Source organism: Mya arenaria, chromosome 17, assembly GCF_026914265.1.
Source record: "Mya arenaria isolate MELC-2E11 chromosome 17, ASM2691426v1".
Classification (NCBI taxonomy): Eukaryota; Metazoa; Mollusca; class Bivalvia; order Myida; family Myidae; genus Mya; species Mya arenaria.
Genome location: NC_069138.1, coordinates 39,012,249 through 39,024,930, shown reverse-complemented (window position 1 = coordinate 39,024,930; position 12,682 = coordinate 39,012,249). Strand labels below are relative to the sequence as shown.

Here is a 12,682-nt window from a genome sequence, read left to right as displayed (position 1 = left end):
GAGTAGAAATCCTATAAAGTTATACGTGTTCCTTTTTAAATACAGTTTTATCTATAGTTCATAGTATTACGCACTAGTTCAATAATTTTGTCAAAAGTAATACATGGTTTAAACTTGACAGTCGTCAAAGTCCAGTTGCATATGAATAATCTGAGTTTGATTTATTCAGTTAAGTATGGAAATGTACCAGCAATCAGTGTTACTAATTATTTTTTACATTTCCAATCGGTAAAGCAGAGCAACATTCACAGATTGATTGCTTCATTGTTAATAATTTTGTTTTACCGGATTGCATAGTCTACTTATATAAACGAGTGTGCTACCATGCCTGTGTTACCTTTCTCACAAGTTAAATCAGTGTGTTTGACATGTCGAGTGCTTGACAATTGTACAACCATTTGTTGAAGTGCAGATGTGTTTCATTCCGATTCTGTAAATAACTAAATATTCAAAATACGACCAGATCAAAATGGATTTGTGATTTCTCTCTTTTATCAGGCACAATCAATGACTGGGCAAGACAAAACCTCGAACAGTTTGCTCCAAAGGATGAAGTTCTGAACCTCATGAAGTTTTACATGGCGCTTGATTCCTGTGACATTGTCCTGGAAAGAGAGAATTCAAGGCCGGCTGGGTGTCCAACCAATGAAAAGAATCAGAATGGTGAAACAAACGGAGCGAGGACAACACTTGGCTCTATTCTTGTTGCCATGATTAGTGTGTTAGTTGTTTTATTTTAACCTTTACATGCATGTTGTCGACTACCATGTTACATTTGTATGTTTGCATCAAACTGATGTTTTGTTAGTTCAAATGCGTTCAGGTTTTTTTAACTATTATGACAGGGTTTTACAGCAACAGTTGGAAAACAAAAAAGAAGGACTTTGTTATAAAACCTCATGGTCTTGTTTTGAGACTCAATATATGCTTGAAAATGGAGTGCTGAACTTTTAAATAAATCAGTCGTGCATAATAAGCACAATTAAATATATAAGTAAAACTCTTTTAATTAGAAAAATATTTGTCGACTAACAAACTATAGTATACAAACAAGTACCTAATTCAAATGTTGTATCGTAGTAGAATTTTCTTACTTAAAAAATGTATAGTAAATTATTGTGTAATAAATGTGGAATAATGCATCACATTAACTGTCTGTTTGCAGGCACACGTTAATATGTTTGTTTTACCTTTGTTATTTCAATTTTAGCTTACTTAGGCAACTCTTAATACTTATTGTTTTGGGCTTACCCGACGCGACTCATAAAATCGTGCACCCGCGACTCTAATGAACTGTTTAGCCTCTCCGTTAGTCGTATCTTTCTTAAGATGGGAAGTAAAAAAAAATCCTTACCTACCCAGAGGTACCAAGGGGCGGCTCCAGGATTTGAAATGAGAGGGGGCGTAACTTGGAGGTTGTAAACTTTTGACTGCACCCCTCCCTCCCAACTGAAATTGTTGCCAGGGTTTTTGGGGGGTAATCCGCCGTGAGAAATCACAATTCCTTGTCCGAAATGGCACACTTTGGGCGTGTTTATTAATATCTTTTTTTTCTTCTATATTGAATTATGAAGTAAAGTTGGACGATTTTAGGGATCTGGTAGTGGTACCCTCTCCTCAAAAAGTACGTCGGGTTACATAAGGCCAAACGAAATGCGTTTTTAGTGTTGCCTTATATAGAAATTGTACAATATATCACTAGATTTTTATTTCATAATATGTATATGTATTATGCAATAAAATTTAACTTAACCGCGTAAATTGTGTGCAGATCATTATATATGATACATGTTTATCAATGTACTTGGTATGCTGGCTGTGTCTGGTTCAATGAAAGAGTAATTGAACATGTACACATTTATAATGTGAAGATGAGAATGAGACGTTGATTGTTGATAAGTATTTTTACGTGATAAAATAAAAAAGTGAGTCCGAAAAAAGGGTATAAATGTATTATTTAAGTGTACATGTACTCGTACAGACTGTATATATAGTCATAGCATAGTAGTATAACCGGCCAGGTCCTTGGACCACGTCGCTTCAACCTCCAGTCGACATAAAAATCCGCTTCGCTGTGCGTGACAGCTAAATCAACAGTACGGCTGTTGGAGTGGCCTTAATAGAATGACGCGGCTAAGCTCCTTCCTCTTTTACTCTTTTATGACCGGGCCGGAACCCCCTAAACCTGGATGTACTGACCCATACAGGTTCCGTTACAAACCGTTACTAAGTTACCCAATTACATCCAGGCGCTACCGAATTATTTATGACTCCATTATTTAATGCACGAAAGAGGTTATGCACGAAAGGGGGTTTGAACCCCGTATGTTTCGTACCGCCGTTGAAACCACAACCGCGTCGGTATTAAGGCTACCTCAACAGGAAGAGCCCTAGCAATATTTTAAGGAATGAATTGCGGGGTTGATGTCATTATCGGGGTATGAACGCAATTGGGTTGGTCAATGTGTGGAAGGACTCCACGCGTACTTTGACCAACCCAATTGCGTTCATATCCCCGATAATGACATCAACCCCGCAATTCATTCCTTATATTTACACCAATAGTTCATTATTTCATTCAAGAATTGTTAAAACAATACTTCATTTCATTTAAGAAAACCTTTCAGTAATCCGTTCTTACCCATTCTGTAAATAGAACGACCCGACTATAACCGGAAACATTTTTTTTCAAATGACGTCACAATAACGCGGGAAAAGATCAACCACTTGAAATCACTTTAAAACGTAAAATTGAAACACTTCTGGTACCGATATATTTAAAATATAATAAACTAACACTTTTAAAAATGTTGATCTATATTTTACGGGACCTGCAGACACAATTCAACCAATAACAAGATCAATAGCTTTCATATCTCCGTGGCCTAGTGGATAAGCGTCCGCCTACGGAGCGGGAGGTCGTGGGTTCGATCCCTGGCCGCGTCAAACCAAAAGACGTTAAAAGTTGGTACAAGTAGCTCCCTTGCCTGGCGCTTGGCATTTAAAGGGTAGTGCTTGGAAAAGTGGTGTACTCAGTACTGGTTTAACCCAGGAAAGTATTACCCCGTGTATCGGTGCTTTACACCGAGCACGTAAAAGAACCAAGGGGTCTCTTCGAAAAAGAGCTAGGGTCTCGCACCCGGACTTCCTTGTATCACACCACTGTCTCTTCAGCGTGCTGTCCCTTCAGCAAAAAAAAACAACAAAGGACCCCGTTGGAAATAAGTGCTTGCACTTTCACGGGTTATCCTTGATCGCAAGGTCTAAAAAAAAAATAAAAAAAATACATGTATATTGTTATGCAATGAATTACGATACGAACATATCCGAAGATGTTGCGTTCATCGATTGATGAACGCAATTGCCGAAAGGCAGTTCATTTAAGGAATGGAAGTTGAGGTGTAAATATATACAGCTGACACTAACATGTACAACGTTTTAAGAATAAATATATGGCATTGCAAAACCAGAAATAGAATTAACCATTACTTTTTAATAGTCTTTGATTCGAGTAATATTGCCCGTCAAACATAAGTGTGTGGGACTAAAATCAAACTCCGGGCAGCTGGGTAATAACCCAATATTTATCATTGGTGGTAACTGTGAGGTTGTAAAGAATAATGCAAAAATTAGTTCATGTTAACCTTATTTGAGTTAATTCTCTTTTCCCGCAAAACTGTCAAATTCCAAAACGAGGCAGATAAACATCCACGTCTCATTTTCACGAGAATATGAGTAATTTTTAGTTTAATATCAATTTTCTGAAAGAAATGCAGGCATCAAATCAGCAGAATACAGCACAAGACGACCAGGTGTCATGGTGGTTCAAACTCCTCGCCAGGGGACTGGGAACTATAGGAGGTCTCGGTAAGAATTAATTCAAGACATATAATTTCGCGACCTGACAATTTTTTTCGCTTTGAACATTCAAATATGGTATGCATTCGCCTGCTTAATATATGGTATTCCGAAAAATGAATTGTGTTTCTGTGAATCTTATTGATTTCACTGTTTTTAAACAATGGTTTTGAATCAGACTGTATAAAATCAGCTGTAGTAGTATTATCAGGACATATATTGCATATATACCAGATGGCTAGTCTAAAATAATAGACGTGTTATACGGGATTCTTCCAATCCCTAACGTCTAAACGGGAATGTGCAAAAAACGGGGGTGTTTTAAAAATATTGAAATTGTTTTAAGTGAAGTATTTTATGGTTGAAATTGATCATAAAGAGTTATATTCATATTTTACCATGTAAGTGAAATGTTATTTTGCACTAAACAAGCATTTAATGCATTAAAACTAGTTGTTTACCTTTCGAATAAAACGAAAGTTGACTGACACAGAAAACAATTATGTGAAGGGGAACAACTCGATACAATCGTAATAACTCGGCCTCCTCCGACAAAGCTTCGAGATAGACCTCGTTATACAATCGTAACAACTCGGCCATGGCCGAAATGTTCCGAGCGATTTAAAACTGTGCCCTGAAGCCTTGCAGGTGCCCTTCATGTATATATCGTTCTGTTTTGACAGAATGAAATGAAAAAAAAAGCCGTCAAACTCATAATTATAAGTTGGATATTTTTTTTGTGTGTACGGAACTAATATAAAATAACATTATCTGGTAATATTTCTTGTTTTTATGATATTTTATAGACTCTATATGCTTTAACCCGGAATCCTGATCGGAACAACTACCCACTTTTGATACTAAACAATTTGTACACGTGTGAAGGATTTGCCATATCAAAAATCTAAAAAAAATCCGCCAACGTACAATTATTTGGACTAACCAGATGGCCAGCAAGAATCATATGGAAGGGCAATTCTTTCCAATAGACCATAATCCTTTGCGGCCGGGTGACTTCCAGTTTATTTCTGGAACTCCACTACCATTTACCATCCAAAACAACCTCTTATGTATATAGACATTTAACAATTTAAGAATTATGTACATTTAGCTACGCCGCAAGTAAATCAGGTAGTAATTCTAATGAAGCATTTAAACCTAAGGACTTTAACATAGGATTATTATTTATTTATTATTTATGCATTATTAAAATACAATTTGAACTTGGTATTACAAATTACATGTTAAACACTTTAATTAAAATTAATATTATTAATTTTGCGAACTTCTACCAATGTACCAGCGTACATGTATTCGAGGTTGATTTTGATGGAAAATGGCTGAGGAGTTCTGATTTAAGGGAGGGGGGTACCTATTCCTCAATAAGGTCTTGGGTATGTTGGTTGCTTTTACGTCCTATGGCGTGGTATCCAGAATCCTTGTGTTGACATCACAATCAAAGTTTCTAGCGATGGAGAATTTATACACGGGTTAATGTCTGACCTTTACTGAATTTTAATTATCCTTTTTTCATTTTAGGCGAATCTTTTCTATATGCGTATTAGCTTAAGTGTAAATTGAGCGTGCACTTTTTGGTAGCAGATAAGTTATCATATGGGGCTTCAACTTATGACCGCTAGCACAGGACTCTACTGACTTAGCTTATAAGGCAGCTAGTTTCTATCCAGGCACACTACAACACATTCTTTTTTTAATGCCTTCGCAATAAATGGAATAGGTTTTTAGTGCTATATCATGATTTACATGATACTGTGGTATATCTCAGGAAAATGTGTTTATTATTTTTTGTATGCTTAATCAGACATGTTTGAACCTCTGGGTGTGCCAGAGATGTAGATTCTATGTATATTTTTTGTTGTATTTTTAAAACTTAATTTTATAATTAAGTTCTGTCATTTTTTCATGCTTTCAGTGGCCATGGTAATGGGAATCATGAGATGTCTCACATTTACCCCACTCTGTCTTGTGGCTGGAATCCTAGAACTGTAAGGCAATAGTTTTCCCTTTTATATTTGTCAAAGTATATAAAGTTATACAGAACAGAATGTTTATTTTTGACTTAAGCATAAACAGCTCATTATCACATTATTATTATATTCACATTATTATATACATGTAGAAAAATTCTTCTCCTAGATTGAAAAGGAAAAAAGTGTGACAGCTTAATGTTATGGGAGACTAAATACTCACAAGTCTTCTCTAGCTTGATACTTGCAAAGACATTATAGTCATGAAAAATACATTTGAAAATCATTTGTAACTTTAACTTTGTTACATTCAGATCATAAAATTCTGATTATTTTTTTAATTGTTAGGAATTCATTATATCCATTTTCAGTCCCCTATCCGTTTTACCAGAGGGGACTATTAAATCGGGTTATAAGTATTGCATTTTGATGTTCGAAATTGTATTCGAGGCAAGTGCATTTTTTTCTGATACAGATTTTAATTTGAAATCTGTTAAAATCCACTCAAATCAAAAACAACCTCTTGGATCAAATGCAGTACTAGTTACCCTTTTATTATACTGGTACACATGACATTACTGATTTCATCATAAATGTCATTTTAAGGACGATCTTTGTTGTTGTATGATGTCATTTTAACATTGCACAATGATGCTTGCTCTGAATTGAAGTCAGCAGACTGGAATATAGTTGTATTGCACTGGACTGGAATAAAGACTACCGGTACCATATTTTGAAATATGTATTGCATGTTGATTTATAATAAGTATATAATAAAAAATTTGTTTACATGTATGTTGGGGAGCTCAAAAAATCCCACATACAAGTGAATGCTACATTATATTTTAGAAACGTTGATGTATTACATTTTCAAAGTTATTGTATTTAAAAGAAGAGTTGAAAGTTAATAATCCTGTTTGAAATGCGTCTTCTTTATTTTGACATTCTTTTAGGTATCTGTAAACAAAAGCGGGAAAAAAATAATAATGATTACAGGCAGTATTTAAAACAAATATACTATGCAATAATAATATATATTTAAAACAAATATACTATACAATAATAATATGTATTTAAAACAAATATACTATACAATAATAATACCCGGTATGTATATATACATACATGCTTTACAATTAAGGTTTACATTGGCTTTCAAGTATTCATGACCTCAGTTGTCTTCCCTTACAAACTTTTTCTATGCATTTCAGATTGGTAGGGTTTATGGTCGTAGTGCTGGAGGCACCGTGCTGTTGTCCCTTCCTAGATTTTATAGACAAGATTGGCAAGTTTTCTGAAAACCGACCTTACTGGCAGAAGGGTGCTTTATATGTGGGGTAAGACTTAGTGTGGGAACTTCAGTTACAGGGCTCACCCTTATTTGGTTTACAACTCTACATTAGAACTCAAATTTCTCTTGTCATAGCATTTGTTTAGTTCTAGGCAGTGGCCTTTTCCACATAAGTGTGCAAAGCTTTTATCTTGGCCCCAACTCAAAACCATTAAAGATATTCAAATGAAACTTGGTATACATTGTAATGTGTTACAAGAGACAATAAGCACATTTGTAGCAAGGCCCTTTTACTCGTGCGTTGATATTTGTTCAGTAACGCCTTTTGTTATACTGATAAACTGGTGTTGGTTCCCACTCTGCGACGCTTGTTATAAAATTTTAATGTATACAATAGAAGATCATAATTTTTCTTCCCAATTTCAGGTCAGGAATTGTACCAATCCTTCTGTGTTTTTCAACAACCACTGTGCTTGGCTGTGCCCTGGTGTTTGGAACCGGAGTTTTGTACGGGATGATGGCCCTGGGCAAGAAGTGAGCAAACAATTCCTTTATGAAAGTCTAAAGTAAAGCAGAATGAATTGACTTGAGGAGTAGCATGCTTTCGAGTGTGTTGCTCAGCTAATGCAGAACTTGCTCCAGTTTTTGAGTTGCAATCCAATGTAGAGCTGGACCGAATCTCTGACAAGTTTGATAACCAGCTTTATTGCTTGGATCTCTAAATAGAAAACCCCCTTTAATTATAGAAATCTTGTCTGTTCAATATTTTTAGAATCCTTTGTCCAATCATGACCAAATCTAGTCAAAACATGTATGAGCATGATATCTCACAAGTTATAGAAATTCCCAAAAACTGAACTAACATTGTCAGCTGTCTATATTTAGCTTAATTTGCAACCATTTATCACCAAACTTTGTGTCCTAAAATAAGGATGGGAGTATTTTGTGACAGTTGGCACTCTTGTTATAACAGTATGAGCTAAATAATGATTATTGAAATTTTTAGGGCGAGTAGAGAAGAAATGTTGGCTAAAGCTACTGGCAGTGATGTCGAAATGAATGCTGGACTCATAGAACATGAACAAGTTGGATTACATGTACCAGACTCTCCAGCCAAGTGATTTTGATGTGGTGTCATGTACAAGGCCCAGTTTTAAGGAATCAGTCATATTTTAAAATATTTATTGTAAAGGTGTTATGCTAAATATTGAACTGAATGTTAGTGGAACATATTCTTTATCAGTTATTAGATCTTAACATCTGATCCAAGACACCATGTTTATGGTTTTGTACTAATTAAATCAGGCCTTAAATCAAGAAAGTTCAAATAACCATTGAAAGCTTTGAAACAGGAAAAGTAGGAAGTAAGAAAAGTTCAAATAAATAGCGTTAATGTATATGTTAAAAGAATTATTGTTATTTTTTAAATATATTCCATAAGTGCAGGTGCATGAGTTAGGTTGAGTTTACCATGGTTCAAGAATGCTTCAGTGACTACAGTAGCTATTATGGTGCTGCTTTTCAATGTGTACAGAATCGCATAACGGATAACAATAAAAACATAATTTAAATTATTTTCTATTGATTTTTTTTTATAAAACTGGGTTGATTGGTTAGAATTATCAGTAGGTCCTATCTTCTTAATGCATTCCATGTATTTTTTGTGTTTACAATGTTAGACAATAGCCAAGGCCATACCAAATTGATTCTGTGTTTAGCGTCCTGCTCCAATTTTAAAACCTGCCTGAAAAAATCTGTCTTTCAGGCAGGACAATAACAAATGCTGTAGAAAAAATGTGTTATTCTCTATTGCAAAATTTTCTTGACTCTGGTCATGATTATTTTATACATTGAGGTCTAGAAACAATGTTTCATAACTTTGTTAAGATTTTTGTGAATATTTTCTTCTTTTCTTTCTGCCTGCCTGATGCCGCTGAACCTAAAATCACTTTGGCATGGTGTGATTTGTCAGATGCAGGGCTCATTCAGCTATAAAAATATGTTGTGACTTAAAAGAATGGTTTGGACCAAGGGTTGACTTGATGCCGAGCTTTCCTATTTGACTACTGTACTTTTACAGGTAACAAATGTGATAAATGCCAAGGATGGAAGTGATGTCAGTTATGTTTATGCTAATTGATGGTATTTTCCATAGTTTTAACATTGACAATATGTGTATTCCAAAATTCGGAAATATTTTTGTAGGAAATGAGCATTTTTGTTTTGCCTTCATTAGAGTGGAAATGTAAATCTTTAACTTATATGTGGTTTATATTTCTTTAATGAAAGATGCTTTAGATATGCACATTTTCTGTGAAAACATGTTCACTCCAATTGTTCTCAGTCATTTTCATGTCAATTAGAGTTGCAATATAAAGCGCTAATTACAATATATGGTTTCATATCTGATTTTGTCTCCCATTTAAAATGTTTTTCAATATTCAACCTCAGATCTATGTAATAAGACTTGATAGTTTAAGCTGATGTCTCCGGCTCTCCGCCAATGGAATTACTCTATGGATTCACATTCTATCTTTAAAAATGATGCCAAAGCTTCATCTGGTAATCATTTTTTAATTGGGTCAATCCTCGGTTCGCCCATGGGCTCGGCAAAGAGACATTCTGCGCCAAACATTAAGTAGCTTTAAAAAAAAATTTGTTCTCCTTAACAATTCAGTCTGGTAGACCATAAAAAGCATTTATATATTAATCATCATTTTTGTTTTTAACCTTTATCCTTTTCACAATCTATTCGATCTCAAGTTTATAAGGGTCCTCTTTTAGTTGTTTTAAATTCTTTTTTTGTGATTTTTACTATGTAGAAGAACTTTTATTCAGTGTCAAAATATATTGATGGCCTCACTTCCAAATGTCAAAGCTACAAAACCCCATGTTTTCAGTAGCAACGTTTTTAGTTTTTAATTTTTTTTAACAAAATGCCGAAGTTACAATCTTTTGTAGGTTCAATTTCTGATGGTTCGGGATTTTTGCTTCTCTTTGAGATGTCCAATTATTGCGTGACATTTTGGTCACATGATACATCACCTTTTTCTCATTGGACTATCTACTCAGCGTTTTGCTGTTAAATGCGGCTCGCCTTTATGATTTAGTGATATAAAAATTCCGAAACAGAAAAAATGCAGCTTTGGCATTTTGAAGTGAGGCCATGGATATGTGTTTGAATAAGGCCACTGTGATAAAACTATTCGTTTTTTTCCCTTTAAATGTTTATCTTCTAAGATTAACATCTAAATATAATTTTAACAATTAAAGGGAAACTGATGTATTATACCGCACTTATCATACATCTGAAGATAATTGACCTGCAAAATCAGCAACAATCATATATATCTTTTAACAAAACTGTTAAAGACAAAGTTGTCATGAGTGAAGTTTTGGTTTGTGAGCAACCAAAAAGTGTTTTGAAAATGTGTATACATAAAAATCTACTCTGTGTTATTAATGGTTGTTAGTCAGATATTAATACAATGTTTATGTACTCTGAAAATTGCGTCACCTTTTACATAAAATACATTATAATCAAGCATGTTTTATATATGTAACTACTGTTATGCTTTTTAAGTTTGTAATTTATTTGATAGTTTTGTTGAGGTAAAGATTTTATGCTGTTGTCATTATTTATAAATTTCTGTTATAAATTGTTTTTTCTCAATTGCATTTCTTCAAATATTAGCTCAATATAACCAAATTTGACCGTAGATAATAGGGTTTGATAGATAATACCCAACTGGAGAGAAATAGTGAGGAAATCAAATGAACTATCTTTTCTAGTACACAGGGTAAATGGGAAACTAAAACAAATCCAGTTAATATACAATATATAGTATCCAGGCAATAATTGAATCATCTTTGGGGAGTAAAATGGCGTTTATGATATTGTTAAAAAATGGTACATGTATTGTTTCAGTGTTTAATCTGTTGTAATTTGGTTTATTCCCTATACTTTAAATATTTGTAAAAAAGTAAACGGCATGTTTGTTGGAATTCAGTATATTTCAAACAGTGAATTATGTCAACCCTATTATGTAGGTAACAAATATAGAATATATTGTATGATGGCCAGTGTTTATGTATAACATGTATAGTTATGGATGTTTTCTGATAGTTGCTTATCTTAAGATTAAATATAAGAAAAAATCATATTAACGTGACTCAGTAGTAACATTTCCATCATATTTAATGAAATCCATGTACGCTTAGCCATAACGATAGCTAGTCATGTGTGTATGTTATAGTGCAAAACACAAATTTTTAAACGTAGGGTACTTTTTCTAGGTATGTCATGTGTATTTCTGCTTTTTGATTGATATTTAGTCAATTTCAAAGTAATAAAAATTCAGGGTGTTGCCCATTTAGTTTCATAGATCCGTGCTACTCTTTGTAGATTTTCTCATTCGAAGCGTGGCATATTGCTTTGTCTGGTGTCATCCATGTTGTCCACGGCATGTTTGTCTAATATTTGATAAACCAGTAACTAATGACTAGAGGAGAGCACAACACTTGGTATGCACAATTTTCATGGTCAATAGATGACTCCTATTGAGTGTGGGGTCAGTGGTCTTAGGTCAAATTCTTGGTGGACATAAGTAGAAAAATGATGGGTGCTCCAAACCGGCAATACAGCCAACTTGGAGAATTTCTCTCTTAACATGCGGTCTGCAAATTCCTTTTTTTCTTATAGATGTAAATTTTAGATTACAGTGTTTCTTTTTTTCTTCTTATTTTATCAACTCTTAACAAGTCAACTAGTACAGATACCTGTGTATGTTTTAAGGCATTTTGTTGCTATTTTCACAAGTCATAGGGCACTGGCCCAACACCATTTTTCATTATTGTTTTTTTATGGATGGTTTGGATATACCCATGAACATGTCTAAAGAAATGGTTAGTCCCAAGAAATCTTCACCTTAACAAAGATTGAAAACAGTATCTTTCAGATTTATTTCTCTTACAAGTCATGCTGGATAGAATCTCGTTATAGAAATTTTTCATGATAAATCAGGGCTTCAGTTAACAAGTGGTAAATAATAAATTATTTTCATGTGTTAAGCTCACTTTACCTACATGTATAAGTATTACAAGTGAGAATTATAAGTTAAAATGGGTTTGTGTTTGTAACATGCCATATTTTGTTGTGTTTGTTGACTCCATATGTTATTGTGCGGGAATTACTATTTAAATTTATGTTCTGCTTTTTAAAATGGAATATTATGTGCAATAAAAGAAAAAACATATTCCATAAGTGTTTGAATTTATGTAAACCCCAAATGTTCAGTATATAAATATAGTACAATGTACAGTTACAATATACTTCCATATTGGGACTTTTTTGTTATAGCCTTGTGGTCATTTGCTGTAGTTGTTGTTACCATCATTAAAAACACTTATCTGATGTTTACAATTCAGGAACTGCTAAAACTATTAACAAAAATTGAAACTAGTCAACAGGTTGCATGCCTTGTTACAAATGCAAGCAGCAAGCGAAATTGCTGTACCAGTCCCTTATTGTCTTTGAGTTATTTCC

The 12,682-nt window shown here is 34.0% G+C and overlaps 1 protein-coding gene across 1 annotated transcript; it reads left to right on the top strand.

The window, feature by feature from the left end:
• Positions 1-3,707: 3,707 nt before the first annotated feature.
• On the top strand, positions 3,708-12,392 carry LOC128224594 (calcium channel flower-like). The gene is made up of 5 exons (XM_052934510.1): positions 3,708-3,867; positions 5,792-5,864; positions 7,058-7,183; positions 7,564-7,671; positions 8,144-12,392. Exons 1-5 carry the CDS (start codon positions 3,771-3,773, stop codon positions 8,256-8,258), a joined length of 519 nt encoding a protein of 172 aa, XP_052790470.1. The 5' UTR covers positions 3,708-3,770; the 3' UTR covers positions 8,259-12,392.
• Positions 12,393-12,682: the final 290 nt, after the last annotated feature.

Excerpts from the sequence above, each read along its gene's own strand:
- LOC128224594 (XM_052934510.1), top strand. The coding sequence starts at position 3,771 with ATGCAGGCATCAAATCAGCAGAATACAGCACAAGACGACCAGGTGTCA. Across the intron at positions 5,865-7,057 it reads GTGGCTGGAATCCTAGAACT|ATTGGTAGGGTTTATGGTCG; the intron begins GTAAGGCAATAG and ends TATGCATTTCAG. Across the intron at positions 7,184-7,563 it reads AAGGGTGCTTTATATGTGGG|GTCAGGAATTGTACCAATCC; the intron begins GTAAGACTTAGT and ends TCCCAATTTCAG.